Genomic DNA, 19,973 nt, shown 5'->3' on the forward strand with positions numbered 1-19,973 from the left:
CTTTTATAGCTTGTTTCACATTTATAGCAGTTCAGTTTTGCGTGCCTGCTGTGGCACATAAGGAAGTATCTTGAAGGTCTTTTTATGACATCCTGGAAGTAGGAATTTCGTGAGTCAGAGTATTTAATATTTAACTAAGCAAAATATGTAATAAAGAACCTATAAAATGTTTTGGTAATATGCCTACAAAACCCATCCTTTCTTGATGAGAAGTTGGAGCTGAAGCGTCCCTGGGAACTAACTGCTTTTCAGAGTCAGGGAGGTGCCCTTTCATGGCCTCAGTTACACTTGTGACCTAAGACAGTCTAAGACTGCGAGGGAACAAGTTTCACTATCTCAGCAAGGGGTATTTACAAAACTACACAAGGACTTCAACATAGAAAGATACCCAGTTTCTTTAAATGCTCAAAACCAAAAAACCATCGGGCAGCCAAGGAAAGGGAGTGAGAAGCAGCCCCAGCGGGAGCCAGATCCTACCCTGGGCAGCCACAGCCACAGCTGAGTCACGAAACCAGACACCTCTGCATTTCGCTGTCATGCAGAAGGCAGCTTTTACCACACTTCCGGCCGGGGAAATGCTGAGTTAAGTTAGTTTACTGAAGCTTCTCAGAGCCTTTATGCCTCTTACACGTGTTTGCGATGTTTCCCAAATGTATTTGACCTACTCCTTTCTCTCAAAAGACCAGTCAACATCTTGTTGAACTAATAGTTTGGGAAGTTGTTGCTATAAGAGACTCATTTATTGGGGGAGAGATGGGGTTGGGATTTTTTTTTAGCGGTTGGAGACTGAGAATGCATTCCCCCTTAGGAAACAATGTTAAATGTGATCTCATGCCCACTCAAAAAAAAAAAAAAAAGTAACCCATAATGTAGTTGAAAAAGCACAACAGGAAAATGCATTCTAAGTCTCAGTTTTAACTAAACGGCACAGGCCCATCTCCTTTTTCCAGCTGTGGCCCCTAGGCGGCTAGTCTTGGTCTCAACCAAGCCTTTGAGAAAGGCCACTTCTGGTGGCAATAACTCTAGCGGGCCAGGTGTTCCTGTATAGGAATTAAGAGAATAGTTGAGTAGGTTCTAGAAAGGTAATTGTCATGGTTATTCTATTTTAAATTTTCATAATGAATCAATGTTTTTATATTCAAGAAGTTTGGGACTGGGTTGGTATTCACTAAAGCCAAGTTCTACTTTTTCCCATTTGAGAAAATGGTAGGAAGATCTTTCCCAAAGCCATAAAGGCAATAATTTACATGCTATTCATAATAGCTCAAAAAGAAATTAGTAAGTAAGTGTCTACTGAGTTCTTCAGAATAGAATGCACAAATAAATACACGGGATAAATATACAGGATACCTTAAGAAAAATCACTAGCTTTATTTTTCCTCAATATACATTTAGAATATAGGCCTGAGAAGAGATTTCGTGAACTAGACCAGAGGATTATATACAAAGTCACGAGTTCCCAATCGCGAGCCAAAGTGCACAGATGAAGCGAGCCAAAGTGCACAGACGAAGCACTTTCCCGAGGGCCCCGGCAGCCTAGGACCGTCCCATCAGAGGCGACGCAAGCTCTTGGATGGCTTTTGAGTTCAGCTGAGGAATCGTGCTGATCTTCAGGAGTTTGCTGCTTGCGTACTTATTCTTGATGGCCTGCAGAAGTCATCTGTGATTAAGCACTCATCGGGTCCCCCTACCCTTATACCTTGTTCTTAGTCTCATTTATAAGTACTGAAAGGCCAGACCCACAATCTCCAGGTAGTCTGAGATGCCGAATGACTGAAGCCAGCGAGTGCTCTGAGGTCCTCCTATGTTGTGCCTGACAACTTCCTTCCATGCCTACTAATGGGTCCAGCCCAGCTGGTAGCACAGGTGACATCCAGGTCCAAGGAGGGCTTGGAAGTGGGAGCAGTGTTTATCATACTCAAGTGCTGCTAGGACAGAGCAAGTTCAGCAGGACTGGCAGCAACAACTGCACTAAAAGTGCGTGGCGACCAGTGCTTAGCAGAGCTCAGACAACATCCTCAGGACTGAAACACACTGTGCTCCCAGGTGCTAAGTCTTGCTGAGACCATACCTAAGGAAGCCAATCAGGATGTAAGGGCGCTTGGCATAAATGCCTTGCTGTGTCACCAGACTCCTGGTAAGCTGATATTCGGTGTGACACAAGCACAGGACAGCAGCCAATCTCCTCTGGCTCCTCCTCTCATGTGGGCCACACAGAGACCGACACCAGGGCCCCAGAACGATTCCTGAATGGGCTTCCTGCCCCTCATTCCTCACCACGCGTGCTATTCAGGGCCCTTTCAGTCACTGTCCCAAAAGACCCTGGACAAAGGCCCTGAGTAATATGACCCGAATACCCAGCCTTCCACAGGGCCGTGTGAGGTGGCCCTTGGTGTTCCCGGCCACATGCCGACCAGCCTCCCTACTTACTGAGTGTCCGACCCAGGACTCTGGGACGAGCGTGGATCAATACACTGCACAGTCGCCTGGCTGACTACTCTGGGCCTGGGCACAGTTAGCCTATCTACCTTGTTTTAAAAAAAAAATCTTTCAGAGTTTCTCAGTATGCTTCATCCTCTGCTATACTAGAAAAATATAAAGAGTTATGCTAAAATACTCTCACATATGCCAATATATTTACATGAAAACACAAACACACATGGTACATACTCTCATACAGAAAACCCATAATCTAATGTTTTTCACAACTTAGGAAAGAGTATTTAACGAATCTGTGTAGGAAAAAGTACTTACGATGAATTTCATTAAGTTTTCATTCACTTTCACTACATTTTTGGCCATGTGCTGCATGACTTCCAGTATTTCATTCTCTGTGTATCCTGTGTAATACTGCTGCTTTAAGTTCTGGAACACAATGCAAAGAGAAGGGACACAGTAAAGCCTCCACTTCTTTAGAAGAGCGTATCTTACACATGCGGCAATTACTCATGTAAAAAGCCATAAAAGAATATTCTTAACCATCTAGAAATTCAATTACAGCCCTAATCACTACCACGTTACTAGCAAAGCAGCTAGTAAATGGTTGTTGTGTCCTTAGTCTTTTAAAATTTGAACAACTTTCATTTTCTTGGCTTTAAATGGCATTAACTTTTTTAAAGGATCTAGGCCAGTTGCTTTTAGAAGGTCCCATATTTTGGACTTCTCTAAGTGTTTCCTGACATTTGAAGTCATGTCAAACATTTGGGGCATAACTTTATACGAACGATAATATATACTTCGTATTGCACCAGAAGATACATCAATTCAGGTGACATCCAGCTTGCTCACGGGAGTCAGCTGGTACCTACCAGACCTCTCCATCACAAAGGTGCAGTTATTCTTCAGTATTACTACATATCTGAGGTGATATTGAAACCAGGTGAATCTTGTTCCCCCAAATTATTTCACCTAATGATATATAAGCATCAATTGATGATGCTTGCTTGAATCAATTATTACACTGAGGGTTAAAAATTGGTGGATTTCTAACCCTACCGTTCTTTCTGCTTAGCTAGCATTCTACTGATTAAAAAGAACAAAGGCCTCTGTTTCTTTCCTTCTTTCCCTCCTTCTTCTCTTTCTTTTGTATCATTATGGACATGCGGGTTTTTTTAAATGCATTATAATCTATTACTATCACTGTTCTTTGTAATGGTCAAATTTAATCAGTAAAAGCCCTTTCAAGCCAGTTCCTTAACCAATACCCAGTATCCGTTTTCATTAGTTTCTGGTCTATTCTTCCTGTATTTTTTTTTTAATTAGCAAATATATAAACACGCAGGCATATATTCTCTCTTATTCCCCCTCCTTCTTACACACAGTGTAAACTGTGTACACTTGTCCAGAGAACAGCTCCGCCATGGCGCCCGGGCAACCTTGCGCGTATCCACACAGGCCACGCAGTCAAAGGCTGAACCACAGTGATCTGTCTGTCTTGGCAAAATGCGTTGTGCTCTTCCAGGAATGTGAGGGGATGGCAGGCCCGGGAGGAGCTGCCTCCAAGCCAGCTCCTACTCACCTCCCTATCTCCCCTGGGAGGCTGTTATGAAACTGTTTCTTATCACCTCCTGGGTTGTGAGGCTTTTGCTCTGCTGCTCTCAGGGTACAGCTACAGACCAGACAACTATTTCTGAGTCTAGAATTAGCTCGTGCACAAAAGGGCATCCCGTGCCTCACACTGCAGTCACCTGCCCCCTTTCGTTTAGGTGTCCTCTTTGGTCTCACACAAGGACCCAGGGAGTTAACATCTTTGGCTCCTTGTATGAATCTAAAAGTGGCTCATTTTATCTGTTCTGGCAAATCAGTCAGGTTTTGACCTTGTTTTGTCTTATGTGCTTCAGAACTTGCTTACTTCACTTAACAAAATACCCCAGAAATCTTAGCATATCAGCTCTTAGTGGACTTCCTCATTCTTTATGACTCTAGAATACATTTGTATACCATGGTGTCATTCTAATCTCCATCGGAATTGGTCCAAGCAGCTTTCCTTTAGGACTTTGGACTTCGACAATTTCTTGTTGAGAAAATGCTGAGGCCTTTTCAATCAAGAGAGCCTAAAACAGAACCTAACTAATTTCTTCTGAAATCCAACACTCACCCATTTTCCTTGGCCTAGAACCTTCTGGGACAGGCAGGAAGCAGCTGCTGCCACCTTAGAAGGGTGATAATGCACCATGTCGTAGTCAATGAGAGTCAGCTCCATCAAATATTTGGCTAAAGTGTGCTGTTCAACATCAACCTACAAAAGAACAGCCAGGGACAGTAAGAACCAGTTATTACACTTGCAAAATTCTAGGTGAAAGCCTAAGTAAGAGCCCAAATCCACTGAGCTGACTTTTCTTTCCCAGGAGCTGCTCTTTGGACACTATGTTACAAACATAAAATGTGAGGTCTTCTCTCTTAAGAACTGATGAGATAAGCATGCGGACTTATCTCAAAGATGTTTCCTATGAGTTCGTAAGCTTTCCTTTAATTGAATCAATGTTTCTGGTGTGAGACAAGAAGCAGCAAAATAAAGTCTCCTACAGATTTAGAGGCACTTACCTCCCCGGCTTTTGATGCCCGTCTTAAGAAATGTAGTGGCAAAGGTCGTCCCAACTCAAATTTCAGTTCTTTCAAAATTAGAGTTTCCATTTCTCGGATTTGGGAACTGGTATACGCATTGTCTGTGATGTAAACGAAGTCTTCAATATTTGGAGAAAACATCTCCTCATATTTGGAAGCCAAGAGCAGAGCTGTAATCCCAACCAGTTGAAGCTTCTTACGAGAGACTGGCTGAACCTAATTGAAGAAGACTATTTCAAAAGTCATATCTAACAAAACTGGGGCTCTGGAGGAAGAGAGAGGGAACCAAGTCCTGGAGACGTGTACACTGTCTGCACTCACACCCCTCTTAAGGGCCCAGGAAACCGAAATGCTACTACCAGGTACCAGCACCACTCACAGCGGCTATGACCGAGTACTCAACTATGTGTGCCAGGCACAGTGCTAAGATTCTAACAATCATCTCATCAAATCATCACAAAACTCCTAGGAAGTACCTATTTTTTCCCTCACTTACAAACAGATGGCCTGAGAAGAGATTCAAACACCAGCCCATGATCACTCAATTGCTCAGTAGGTAAGAACTGTACCTGATAACTAAGCCCTAGTCACTGCTCCAGGGCCACCGTCCTGGCTTGAGTGTCTAGAGAGGACCCAACATGGCACTCAACATGGTTTAAGCAGAAATGTAACAGATGCTTAGGGATGTCTCAAACGTTTCCCTAATCCTCACCAAAAATACACTCATTATTTGGCCTGAAGAATCTTTCAAAGATGCTTCAGAATCAGGGAAAATCTCAGTTTAGAGAATAAGTGTTTTCCTTAATTTCCTTGGGGAAAAAGAAAAAAAGACTAGGACTTTGCTTTTTTTTGCTTCAACTTTCATTATTGAAAATCTACCAATAATATGACTGTATAATTAAACCACTTGTAAAATGAAAACCACTGAATCTAGTTACTTAGGATTTTGTAGTATCTCAGGGTCATTATCATAAACACAATTATTATTGTATTGTTAATACTTGATCTAAACCTGTATCATAAATGTTGACTTTAAATAAATAAATCCTTATCTTCAAGTCTACTGTTTGGTAGATAACACACTAATGGTTTACGTTTGGAATTTCTTCCAACTGGTCAGTGTTTTTGCATCACCAGTTGATAAGTATTTTGATGAGCACTTCTGCCTCTCAGCTTAATTTCTTACATTCCTCTTTACTTGAGACTTCATAGTCATATACTCCTCCCACACACCCCAACCCGTTTTTTAAAACTCCTGCCTCCTCCTGCTTCTAGTGACTCAATGCCACAGCTAGCTAGGAACTGTGAAGCTCTCTGGCCAAATTCCTGTTTTCAGATGCAGAAACTTAATACCAAAGAATACTGACCTATGGAAACTGCACGCAGGCCTGGGAAGCCCGCGTACAAAGGGGCCACAGGCTTCAGACTGCCTTCAGACCATCTGCTGGTGTGTTTCCTCTGGTGAATGACTGTGGCAATGCAGTACTTCCCCGAGCATGTTTCAGCAGGCTGACCTAACAGAAATGCCTGCCATTGGTCAGCGTCACCAGAGGCTTGACACACCTGGACTGCTTCCCTTTCCAGCACCTGAAGTTCTTCGGCTTCTCCTGAATTGGCTGTTTTGGTCTTCTCTTCAGAAATATGACACCTGGGCAATACGTACCAGCCATGTTCTGTGAGCCACTGGTACCAAGTCCCGGAAGCCACACTCACCTGTAAGAACCGATCCATAATGGCGATGCACATGTACAGAGTTTCCTGCAGCAGCCGAAACTTGGAATGGACCTGCACAAGCCAATCCACCAGGATGGCACGCATACGGCCGTTTATGTCTCTTCCATCTAAGAAATGGGCATTTATGGTCTGCAGAGTCTGTTGGTGGAATTACAAGTTTAAAAAGCTGACATCACTTCCTTCCCAGCTGTGTGGTACACGCCACATTGCTTATATAACCAAAACACAAAGGCCCACTCACCTCAAGCTGCCTTAGATACTGATAGATATCCTTAACGTAGTCGCTGCAGAGCTGAGGGTTCTCCCAATCTTCGATATCAATGTCCTCGATTTTGCAGAGTAAGGCATCAGAGAAAGCTTGGCAGAGGTTCTCTTCCTTCATAGAGATATCCTCAGGTGTGGGAGAAGGACCCTACATTGACAAATTAAAGAGCATGTATTACTTACTGCCTTCATCACAAATACATGCAGAGCCAACTTGTTTAAAGTATCATGTGCATTTTTTAAATATATTAAAGCCAAAATAAATTTCAGAGTAAGAGGTGAACCATTCAGGATACAGTAGACGAAGTTTTTACAGATATACTCCTCTGTTTAAAACGCTCTAATTCCAATCAAGGTGAAAGCCTAAGTGCTCACAATGGCCTATGGGCCCTGCATGGTCTGGCCCTCCCCATTCCCCTTGCTGACCCGTCTCCTGCTTCTCTCCCCTCCGTCTGCTTCATCCGACCTAGGGGCTTCCCTCACTGCAAACAGGCTCCTTCCTCCCAGGATGTTCTTGTCCCTGTATCTGCATGGGTAATTCCCCCACCTTCTTCCAGTTTCGCTTAAATGTTACCTTCTCCGTGAAGTCTATCCTGACTCCTATTTAAAATAAACATCTGCTTCCTGTTCTCCCCCATGCATACGTTTGATCTCTTACTTTGTTTTTTCCCCCATAAATCCCACAATCTACCATAGCTTACTTATATATGGTATTATTTTCTGTCCACTTCTGCTAGAAGCTCTATAAGCTTATATTTATTTAAAATGATTTTGTCCACTAAGGTGGCTCAAACACCTGTGTCATCCCTGACACAAAGTGGGTGTTTGGTAAGTATTTATTGAGTGAAACACTGGGTTCAGGGATTCCTAGAGCTAACAGTTCACTTTAGCAGTAGCCTCTTCTGCATGTGTAATGTTTTCTTCTCATCAACTAATTTATTCTAAATTGAGAAATTGGCTACTGAAAAGCAGAAAAGCACATTCCAGCCTATGAATGAAATAGAAAGAAACAAAGACTGAGAAGTATACACCCAGTAATTTATTTTCTTATACTGACAGGATGATCATCTATCAAAAAAAAAATCACGGGGGGCGGGGGGTGGGAGATTAGGGTAAGGGGGATCAAATATATGGTGATGGAAGGAGAACTGACTCTGGGTGGTGAACACACAATGGGATTTATAGATGATGTATTACAGAATTGTACACCTGAAATCTATGTAGTTTTACTAACAATTGTCACCCCAATAAATTAAAAAAAATAAATCACACACATTAAAAATGTATTAAGTTAAAACAAGTGTTTAGTAATGAAGTATAAATAAACCATTACTTTTTAAAAGAATAAGAGGTACTTGAAGTAAAACCTAACAGGATTGCTAGGCTATAAAGAATATATAGTAAAGTAATAAGGTATAGAAAAAAAGAGAAACTATATAATAAATAATTTTGATTTACATTAAAGCTCAATGATTATAGTTTCCAATCTTAAAGGATAAAACAGTAACAACAAAATATACATAGCAGTGCAAAACAGGCCCTTCCCTCTTAAATCAAAGGTCTTAACCTGAGGAAGGGCCAGGAGAACAAGAGGGATGCAGGTAGGCATGCCATTTATTAAATTTAAGAACCTCAAGGGACTAGAACAAATAAGAACAGCTACTTGAGGTACCAGGGAGAAACCTAGGGAAGGAGGGGAAGGCCTCCAGGGAAATGACTAGGCAAAAGGTACCCCAGTACAAAGTCCCAGGAGAAGCTAAAGGGATAAGGGCCGGTCTGAGGACTGCATGTTGATTTGGGATGGTGGGAGGTATGCAAAGATGAGCTGGAAAGGTTGAGCAAGAACCTGGTTTAGATTTTATCCGAAAGGAATCCACTGAAGGAACTGAGCAAGAGTGACTAGAGTCACACGTGCATTTTAATAAGCACGTGTAGCTGCAGTTTAAGGTTACCTTTTTCAAGGATAAGCATTATCACTCTCCCCAAGGAGGGCAGTCAGCACCAGAAAGCTGGTTTAAGGGAGAGGTTACCGTCACGTACTTCATGTGCTGCCTTAGTAGCTTGAAATGTTTACCTGTGTCTATTCAGCAGTACACCTGAGTTTAGCTATACCAAAAAGCCACCAGGATAAGACAAGGTAAGTGCTCTGACCCATCGTTTAGAATTTCTTAAAAGCCTTCCTGTTGGAGTCCAACATAATTTAATTATCCTAAAATCCTTTCTAAGATCCCCTCATTTGTGCAGGTAGTAATCTAAGCCCTGTGGACCAACTGTGCAACCCTCTGTCCAGGGCCCACGGCAAGCAAAATTGAAAAACTGGATCAGCTATTTCACCATCACGCACTGTTGAATGACAAAATCAGTCTGAAGAATAAAAACCTTCAAATTAGATTAACAAATGAGTTCTGTGGGTTGTCAGAGACAACTGAAAAGTCCTATCAGAAGCAATCATGATGTGCGATTTTGTGGAACTTGAAAAGCTCGTTTGGTTAAGGAGCTGGGTGGAGCGCAAGGTACTGAACGTCCAGTACCCACAATGCCTGAGCTGGGTCTGCTAAGAGAACAATCAATATTAACAGACCGATACATAGGTATTTACACAAGGCTGTGTAAAACAGAGTGCCTTACTTACTAAACTTATGATACCAAACATCATAAATTATTGTCCATTAAGTGCAACAAGGAAGGACTCCCAGCAAAACTGCTGGTTTTGATCAGATCATGATGTGTAGCAGTCTGTACTCATGCACAAACTGGAGAAATACCAAATGGGTGACTGTGATTAGCTTTAGGGACTGCAACATGCAATGGAATGGACTTTGGGGGGCAGGGAGAATAGTAAAAATGAACTGACCTTTCGATCTATGTACTCTACGTACGTCTGCATTGTTTTGTTTTGTTTTGATGACTGTTTCTTGTGTAATTAAAAATGAAAGTCACTTTTTTAAATATGAATAGTTGTGCTTATTCCATTTTTGCATACTTTTTGTATTAGGGAAAGTTAGGCCATAAAATATTCTTATACTTGAATGACGGTCACTGAATTTAGTGTTGAAATCAAATCTGTATAACTAACACGGCGTCCAAACTTCTAGCTGCGACTCCCGAGCACACTACCTAAGCTTGCACCTCTCTTATACCTATTATAATGCATGCTTCTCCTCCGACCTCCCCGACTTGATTGGGAGCTACCTGAGGACAGAGGACGTAGTTCATTCAACTTGCTTGCCCACTGCCCAGCAAACAAGGGGGCTGGTAAAAGGCTTTCTCCTTCCTTCAAACTACTCAGTGTTTGCCAGAGCTTCATAAGTCAGCAAAAAACACTCTTTTCTCCAAAAATTGCAGGATAATAAGCTCCTGCAATTACCTGTGAATGGCGGGAACCCTTTCAAGGCCTCAGCCAGGTTCCTTTGGGATTCGGTTGCTTCATCTCCTACAAAAAAGCAATCGGCCCTCCAGTTTTGCAGAGGGGATAGGATGAATTAGATTAGAGGTCTGGGAATATCTGCTTTCATAAATACATGGCTCATATCATAAGCTTTCCAGGGCTCCCGCTGCTACACTTCCTGTACTTGACTGGCATTTCCACACCTTCAGGGACAGGCTGTAAAGGAGCAGCAATGGCTCTGTAGATAGGGCAGAGTAAAAGCCAGAGACAGGTAAGCTGAGGGGCGTATCCGCCGGGAGGTGGGGCTTCCCCTAAATTGTGGACTTCATGGTCTTTTGTCCTGTTTCTCAGAGAAAAGTGTATTTGAATTGAAAATAATTATTGTTCATTAATCCGTTATGTCTTCTAAAACTAGAAGCATGTTTCAATCACGGGAGTGATTTTTATATGGACTGAGCTACAGGTTCATAATTTTTTATCTGAAACACAGTGGCCTCAGTTTTGTCGGGAAGCTAAAGAAAACAGAGTCAGCCACGGACATGCGGGTAACGGGATCCCAGAAAGAAGAGAGTTGTGGAGGTCGCAGAAGGAAACTTCTCCTTTGTTTTCTTCATATTTTTGGTTCTTTGGTTTTTTGGGGTTTTGTTTTTGTTTTTGTTTTTGCTTTTTCTTCTTTGATTCAAACAGTAATATGTGAAAAGTCTGAAAATTTGAAGAAAATGAAAATGAATCTTAAGCCCAACGTAATACTCAAAAATAACTACCATCAACATCTTGTATATAAGTGCACACTTTTAAAAGCAAATTTGGCGTTTTGCTGCATTATATTGTTATAATCTGGTTTTTTCCTAATGTAATGTTCATTTTGACATCTTTAAATATTCTATGAAAACATGATACTTATGGTCGCACAGATTTCATTAAATGGATTTAACTGATTTCCTATAGAATATTTCTTTGTTATGTAAGAGGTTTTCATTACTGCACTATTTACAAGTTCTCGACTGTCCCTCTGACCACTTTCTTAGGATAAATTTGAAAAACAGACTTACTGGGTTTGGAGAATGACCATTTGAAATATAATGCCAAATGGCCCTCCTGAAATGTGGGAGGAACCACATTCAGTCACCCATATAAAATGCTTCGTAATGGTGAAAACTGCTTTGGGTTTGGCATTTTAGGAGGTCGCTAGAAACCCACCAGGAAAGGCCCATTATTAAAGGAATGTTGATCGTGAGTATTTGTTCTCAGCTTTAGTCCTTGATTTGAAGCTTTTTTCTCCTGTCCGATGAACAGCAATGTGCTTGCCAACATCACTTCTAAGTACAAGGCTCGCCAGTCTGTCCCGCTCCTTCAGATGCTGCTGGACCATTTCCAACTGTATTTCCCAGTGGATGAATCTGTTGCCTCAACACATCCACTGCAAAACAAGACACCTTCCCCAAAGCTACCTCCCTTTTCTGACTTTCCCATTTTTTATTTATTCCATAAATGGTTTCTTACTCGGTGGTTAAGGATCTCACTCCTCCATTGCAAGTAACCTATGCAAAGAATTCCTTCTATATACCGGATGGTGTCCCTGAAAGGAGTTCTGGTACATCCTAACACGTCTGATGTTGTCTGTTAGCACCCACATAGGCTAGTTCATGACCCTCATCAGCTCTTGCTTGGACAATTGCAATACTTCCTAATTTATGGCCCTTCCATGGCCACCCTACACTGCTTTCCTCACTTCTCCTCACATCTTTTCACAGGTGCCTCATTGTCTAATGGAATAAAATCCAAATTCCAAGACCTTCAAATCCAACTGCAGTCTTCTCCCCAATTTAATCTTCTGCTTCCTCAAACAAACCTTTTGACCCAGTTTAGACTTGTGGACTCCTTACCCAAATAACATGATTACAGGCCTATTTCCACTTTCATGCTTTGATTCTTGTTACTGCTTTGTTCCATAAAAGGTAATTTTTCCTATCAGCTTCTCCATAGCTATCCTTACAAATGTCACTTATTCCATGAAGTTTTCTTGACTACTAGTGTTCCTTTAGATGTCCTTTCCAAAGGATGGCATTAATGTCTACTCCAGTCATTTAACATTCAGTCATACATTGCCTGGAAGCATCTAGCATCATTCCCTAGGATTACTAATTTAATTATCAGGTACTTATGCACCTTCTAGATAAGCTTCCTGAAGGCAACATGTCTCCTTTTTCAGCCTTAACACAACTGGATGTGTATCATAAGTGCTCAATATATATACTTCTCAAATATAACCCATGTTTTGTTTTGAAAATTTTCAAATATGCAATAATACACACACACACACATACACACACACAGACACACAGAGGGTGCCAAAAAAATGCATACACGTTTTAAGAAAGGGAAATTGTATTAAAATTGTAATAATATATACTGATAACAAAAGATGAATACAAGTCACGTTTGACTTCTGCAATTACAAGAGGTGCTCAAAGTGGTTGCCATCAGCATCCAGACACTTCTGATTACGGTGAACTACTGCTTGAGCAACGTTGACCAAAGTGTCCACTTGTATACATCTTTTTTGGCAACCCCCGCATACACACACACACACACACACATCTTTGAGCTGGAAAGAGTGAAGTAGTTATTGTATTCTCAGTACCTACAACAGTGCTCGTTTCATAGTAATTCCACGAATGTATGTAATCTATGAATGAGAGCATGCATGAACTTGAACATGATGGAAGGGGAGCAGGCCAATGGGTCTGTTGGCATTCTAACTCCAAGAGAGCTAACCAGTCACAGAAACTACAAGTTATCACCCCACAATGTTGGCATTACCTTGGTCCTACATGAGTATGGGTTTCAGAACCTTGAGCTTCCACAGCTTTCATGGGCAAGTTCATTCTCGTGGTGGATTATTTTAATAAAACCTACCATATTTCACTCTGACATGACTAAATTTACCTGGGTATTAAAGTAATTAATTTTGTTATTCAAGTTCATATTAAATTATGATACCATCACTAAAAAGGTATAGATATTCATTTCTACAGTGTTGTTTCAAAGTAGAGCTCTAGCTCTGAATGTTCTTCAAAAGTTGCATTGTTGATAAAGGCACGTGCAGTCTGGCCAAAAACAGGCTGCTTCATTAAGTTGGTTTTTTAAATTTAGACCTCCGTACCTTTGGAGCCAACATTTTCACCTGGACTGGTTTCACAGAAGCAGTAGGTTTCAGTTGTTTGTTGACATTTGTTGTTTTGGTGGGCTGGACTGGTACTTTGATGTTCTGAGCTTTCTACAAGGAAAAAGAAAAGTGAATAGGGCAAGACATTCAGTATTTTCCCCATTGAGCACACGTACGGTCCTAATGGTTGTCACCTTACCTTAGCTACTTGTGTGGGTCTGATTGTAACTCGATTTCCAATTTCTTCTAAAACTGCCCGCCGGAGTGTCACATGGCTCTTAGCTTTAGAATTAACTCCTGTGTCAATATTCTCCAACTCGCTGGACACCTAAAAAATAAAAAATTAAAGAAAAGTTGAGACAATTTAAAATACTTTCCTACTACCAGATACTCAAATTCAGAATTGCTTTAGGAAAGGTGAATATGCTGAGATCTAATTGAGGAAGGGAAAAAGTACATTTTAGGAAGTCTAGAAATACTATTTGTGTTTGATAACATCACTCTAAATTAGGCAAATCACCATCCCACCTTATCTATAAAAACAAAAAAATCCACTAAGAGTTTTACAGATAAGTGATTTCTCATAGAGCACCCATGTCACTTGTTAAAGATCCCTGTATATTAAAGGTATCTACAGTATTTAAAAACCTTCTTTTACAGAAATTAGTAACAAGTGCAATTAAAACAAATTATTAAAAAAACTATAATACGTCTGTCTGGCTGTTTAAAAACCAGATGTTTAAAACCTAAACTAGATTTGATTCTTATGCCATTCTAGAAAAAAGTGCTCCTATAGACATGATCTTTTAGATATAGCTTTCAAAACTGCAGTTGCCATAGCATAGACTCTCTTATACTAAGGAAACTTAGAAAAAAAAGTTTTCATGGGTAAAATAGTTTTACTCTCAAATCCCAAGAAAGTTGGAATTGTATCAAATAAGTTGTTAGTTGACCCTAACCTGCTTTAGACAGCATGTGCTGAGACAAAACTTACTAGCTAAAGCAATTCATACAAAAAAGTCAATTTTATCATAGATGTGATAAACATGTCACAAGAAAAAACAGCACGTCCCATTCCCCAGAAATTGGGAGTCCTATTCCTAAAGAATCTCCCAACAGAGGGTTTGAATGGACCTACCAGGACAGACCGGACAACGGAAAACTCAAGCCTTCCTGGATAGATGGAATTTGACTATGAAAGAACCATGTAGGACAGATTAGACAAAAATTATTCATCAGTTCTACTTTGATCCACAAAGGGGTAGAAATTAAAAACTGAATGTATTCAACTTATTAGGATTCACAAAAGTCATACTGTTCAATTTTTCCAGCAGTAATTGCCAACTTTTAAAAATGTTTGAAAGTTGAATGCTATGGGTGGAAGCCTGGCAATGTGACTAAGTTTAAATCCATTTGGAAAAGAAAATTGGCAGCTTTTAACTAGCCTTATAGCCAGGAGGATGGAACTCAGGTGTGTCACGACCTTCTCTATTTTTCAGCAAAGGAAAAGTAGATCCACGTACAATTCAGGCCCACAGGAGAAAAAAAAATAACCAAAACACCATTAACACTTTTGTTTTTTGCAAAGATGAAATAAACGAATTTAAGCTTGATCGAACATTGAGACCACTTTACTGACTACAGAATTTCTTCCTGTCCTTCTCCTCCCCATCCCCACCACGGAGCCCTGAGCCTGCAAGGAAAACAGAGGAAGGAAATCCCAAGAACCCTGTAGTTAGATCTCTAACAACAAAGAGCACTCCGGATCGCTTGCTGAGTGCTAGGACCAGTGCTCCGGAGGCTCGTTTAACAGGTACCACCACCTCCGAGGCGCTTTCGTGAACTTTCCCCATTCCCAGGGCAGGCACCAGCCGGGGCAAGGATCCGGAGAGGAACCCAGGCCGGGGAGGGGAGGCTGGCCAGAGAGGACAGGCCGCAGGGCCCGGTCCGCGGGGGAAGCGGGCAGCTGGCAGAATGGGGAAGCGGCGTCGGTTGAGACGAAAGAGCTCTACAGAGAGAAGCAAGAGACGGCCGAGCGGTCTGCGCCGCCCAAGCCCCTGGCTCTTGTCGCCGAGCCCACTCACCGTCGGGCGTCGGAGCAGCGCCATGAGGGACGCGGCAGGCAATAGTGCCAGCCAGGCCCAGGGTTGGACGCGGACCGGGGAGGGTAGGCACAAGCTTCCGCGGCGCCGTTAGTTCCACACTCCGAGCCCGCAGCTCTAGGAATCTTCGTGTAGTCGCCTGGCTCCAGGATTCAAATACCGCGCCGCTCGCGCCCCCATTGGGCGGCCCTACGTACGGCGTGCTCTTCCCATTGGTTAAGCAGGAGGCAGTCCCGCATGCTGATTGACTGAGCTCTACAGACCCATTTGGTTGTCATAACAACTAACCCCCACACACCGCACCCTCCCCCCGCCCCGCCTGCTGCCTTTTTAAAAACATCTCGGCTTCCAAGATAAACAAAAAAGAAATGTTTCATTGGGACAGCAAACGTAGGACACCTCTGAATTTTGACAAGGCTTCACCTACGGATGTTTCTCTACGTTTGTGCCGGGTGGGCAGAAGTTGGTTCTAGGGAACACCCTGGAAATGCCATTTCTGACCTTTATTCCTCTTCCGGAAATTGCGAATTGGAGTTTAGGTTGGGTTGGCCGTGGTCCTTGCACAGGCGCCTCTGGTGGCTCAAGGATGCACTGTAGGTGGTTGACATACAAACGGGTAAGGAGTAAAAAGTGTCACGTTTACGCAAAAGTTAAGATTCCCAAGAGAGGCAAACGAAACAAAATGCGATTTGCATTTTGCGATTTGCTTTTGCAAAATGCGAGTTTGCATTATTTGTGATTCTTGTGAGCTCTCTATAGTATTCCCGGCACATGGTTTGTGTTATGGTCGGTGCTCAATAAATTGTCCACGAATGGATGATCCTATGACATACAGAATACTTTAAAATTAAAAAGAAGGTCTGATCCAGGCTTGGACCGAAGGGTAGGAGGATCAGATCAAGACAGGAAAAAGAGGAAGGAAAAAGTGAGAGGAACAGGAAAAGGGAAAGGAAAAAGCTAAGGAAAGGAAAAGTCCAATGCCCTTAGTAAAGGTAGTGGAATGACTCCTGATAACAGGCTCCGTCTAAGATCTGAGCAAGCTTTCCTGTCACTCCTATTCTACTCTTTAAAATATGGTTTACCTCTTTATTACTGGGGTATCAATGAGCCTTAAATGAAGTTAAGTGAGCTGGATTAAATTCCTTCCCTTGCCTTTGCCCTTGGCCATGCATCTGATATTTCTAAACTTGTTTCCTCTTCTATAAAACAGGAATAATTGCAGCTACTATGCAGCATGGGAAGATGTTAGTGTATCTATCCTCCTATAAGGAAAAGTCTTGGGAGGCCACCAGATGGCTCTTTTGGTTAGAGCACGTGCTCTTAACAAGGTTGCTGGTTAAATTCCCAGTGGGCCAGTGAGCTATGCCCTCCAGAAATAGATTGAAGGACAATGACTTGACTTGGGGCTGATGAGTCCTGGAAAAATACACTGTTCCCCAATATTCCCAATACAAATCTTAAGAAAAGAAAGAAAGAAAGATAGTCTGGGGAAGGAAAAGTAAATGTTTAGTGCACTGGGGTTGTGAGTAAAATTATATTTTTGCTTTATTGTTATAATGTGGTGTTATCAAAAACCACAACTATAAAAGTAACAATCCTCACAGACTCACAGGGCTTTGTAAACAGAAATGCTATGAATGGTAAAGTGCTCTTATTGACTGACTTGACATGGTCAAAATAAATAATTTAATCCACATTAGACATGTATTTTCATTAAAATGGAAGTGATATTTCTTTTGTATCCCTCACTGCAACTAACCTAGAAACTTACAAATAAACTTTTTGATCCAACCTCGTTTAATGCATTGTAGTCCTGTTTTTTACTTCCTGTCCCTTCCTGCCTTAGACAACATTGATCACTCTTCCTGTATACTAGTTTACATAAACTTTCTTGTTGAAACCTCATAACAATCCTTATAAAACAGGTAGTATCCTATTTTTTTGTCATTTTTAAATTGAGGTATAATTGACATATAACATTATATTAGTTTTTGGTGTTTGTATATATTGTGAAATGATCACCACAATAAGTCTAGTTAACATCTGTCATATATTATCTCAATTTGAAGAAACTAAGGCTCAGAGCAATTAAATGTCTTGGCTGCAATAATAGCACTTAAGCATTTTAGAGCGAAGATTTGTACTCGGGTCTGATTCCAAAGCCTGTGGGCTCTTTCCATTATATTTGCCATTGTCCAGTCTATTTACATGTGGCAGAAAGAGTAGGAAAAGTTTGAAACAGTCATTGAAGGAACTCAAATAGAAAATTAACCAAGGATAAATTTCTTGAAGGCCAATGGCTCTTTACAGTATGGTAAAATTCTACACGATCAATTTATTTTCAGGTACTGCTTCAAAAAGGTGTGTATGTGAACTTCAGTGAATATGGGTTGCAGGCAGAAGCACCCCAAGCAAAAACACGGACCACCAGTACTGGACCGGCATGATGGGAGACAAGGTAAGTGGTTGGTTTGGCAGGAGCTATTGGGCTTCAAGGTAGCTCTTGCTTAGTATCTTCCAGCGCCACAGGATGCCTACATATAGTATGTTTAGGTCCTGGAATGCCAAATGGGAACTCTTCTTTTCAGACATCTGAATCTCCCAGTTTGGGGTAGTCTTGCGGTCTTTGCTATGAGGACTCCTTCTGAATCACAAGCTGGTTGCAGTTTATTTGGTGTTGAACCATGGATCAAAGGTAATCGAGAGCCCTGGGGGGCACTGAAGGCAGTTTAATAGAATTTTTGGCGACCGAAGTCCAGATATCTGGAGACTGGGTCTTTTTTTTTTTTTTTTTTAAGATTTTTTTTATTGGGGAAGGGGGATTGGGGAACAGTGTGTACTTCCAGGATTTTTTTTCCAAGTCAAGTTTTTGTCCTTTCAGTCTTAGTTGTGGAGGGCGCAGGTCAGCTCCAGGTCCAGTTGCCGTTGCTAGTTGCAGGGGGCGCAGCCCACCATCCCTTGCCAGAGTCGAACCGGCAATCTTGTGGTTGAGAGGACGCGCTCCAACCAACTGAGCCATCTGGAAGTTCAGCAGCTCAGCTCAAGGTGCCATGTTCAATCTTAGTTGCAGGGGGCGGAGCCCACCATCCCTTGCGGGACTTGAGGAGTTGAACTGGCAACCTTGTGGTTGAGAGCCCACTGGCCCATGTAGGAATCGAACCGGCAGCCTTTGGAGTTAGGAGCATGGAGCTCTAACCGCCTGAGCCACCGGCCCGGCCCTAGAGATTGGGTCTTGACATAGGGGATAAGAGAGTTACTAATTGTGTTTTTAAAATAGTCATGTGTTGCTTAACGATGTTTTGGTCAACGAGAGACTGCATATCCAGCAGTGGTCCCATAATATTACAATGGAGCTGAAAAATTTTTATTGCCTAGTGATGTTAGCCATCATGTCATAGCACAAAAGTTGCAAAAAATCAAGGCTACGGATGAGATGCAAACAACTTGAACCTGGGTGTGGCAGAGGATGACACTGAGGAGCTCCTAGAGGTGGTTCCTGAGGAATTGACAAATGAGGAGTTGTTGGAACTGGAACAGGAACGCACAGGTGAAGAAGAGGCAAGAGAAAAGGAAACTGCAGAACAGAAAAAAACCCCAAGAAAATTCAGTGAAGGATCTAGCAGCTTTTGCAGACCTCAACAAGCTCCTTAAAAAAGTTTGAAAACATGGACTGAAAAGTTTTCATTAATGAAGTGGACGTGTTTCTGAAAAGAATGACAGCTCCTCAGAAGAATCGGAGGCAGGTCCTTTAGGAGGTGTTCCAGAAGGCGGCACTGGTATCATAGGAGCTGACAGCTCCGTGTATGTCACTGCTCCTGAGAACCTTCCAGGGGGAACAAGATGTGGAGATGCAAGACAGTGCTATTGATGCTCCTGTTTAGGCCTAGGCTAACGTGTGTTTGTCTCGGTTTTTAATAAAAAAGTTTTAAAAGTAAAAAAAAATTGTTTTTAAACAGAAAAAAGGTTATAAGCGTATAAAATATTTTTGTACAACTGTATAATGTGTGTTTTAAGCTAAGTGTTACAACTCAAAAAGTTTAAAAAAATTACAAAGTTGAGAAAGTAAAAAAGTTACAGTAAGCTAATGTTAAATTTGTCATTGAAAAATGTTTTCTTAGACATTTAGTGTAGCTTAAGTGTACCGTGTTTATAAAGTCTCCAGTAGTGGACAGTCATGTCCTCGGCCTTCACGCTCACTCCCCACTCACTGACTCACCCAGAGCAGCTTCCAGTCCTGCAGGCTCCATTCATG

General features: G+C 41.8%; 1 protein-coding gene across 2 annotated transcripts; it reads right to left on the reverse strand.

Annotated features, from left to right (window-relative positions):
* Positions 1 to 1,347: 1,347 nt before the first annotated feature.
* CCNB2 (cyclin B2) lies at positions 1,348 to 15,889 on the reverse strand. 2 transcript variants are annotated; one of them, XM_033106852.1, is made up of 9 exons: positions 15,704 to 15,889; positions 13,819 to 13,947; positions 13,617 to 13,730; positions 7,040 to 7,210; positions 6,778 to 6,936; positions 5,044 to 5,280; positions 4,598 to 4,738; positions 2,755 to 2,865; positions 1,348 to 1,647 (listed from the first exon to the last, which is right to left on the reverse strand). In XM_033106852.1, exons 1-9 carry the CDS (start codon positions 15,725 to 15,727, stop codon positions 1,537 to 1,539), a joined length of 1,197 nt encoding a protein of 398 aa, XP_032962743.1. In that variant the 5' UTR covers positions 15,728 to 15,889; the 3' UTR covers positions 1,348 to 1,536. The 2 variants fall into 2 exon arrangements, with proteins under 2 accessions (XP_032962743.1, XP_032962744.1); XM_033106853.1 differs by lacking the exon at positions 1,348 to 1,647 and adding an exon at positions 1,692 to 2,071.
* Positions 15,890 to 19,973: the final 4,084 nt, after the last annotated feature.

Source organism: Rhinolophus ferrumequinum, chromosome 6 (assembly GCF_004115265.2).
Source record: "Rhinolophus ferrumequinum isolate MPI-CBG mRhiFer1 chromosome 6, mRhiFer1_v1.p, whole genome shotgun sequence".
In the NCBI taxonomy this organism is placed as follows: Eukaryota; Metazoa; Chordata; class Mammalia; order Chiroptera; family Rhinolophidae; genus Rhinolophus; species Rhinolophus ferrumequinum.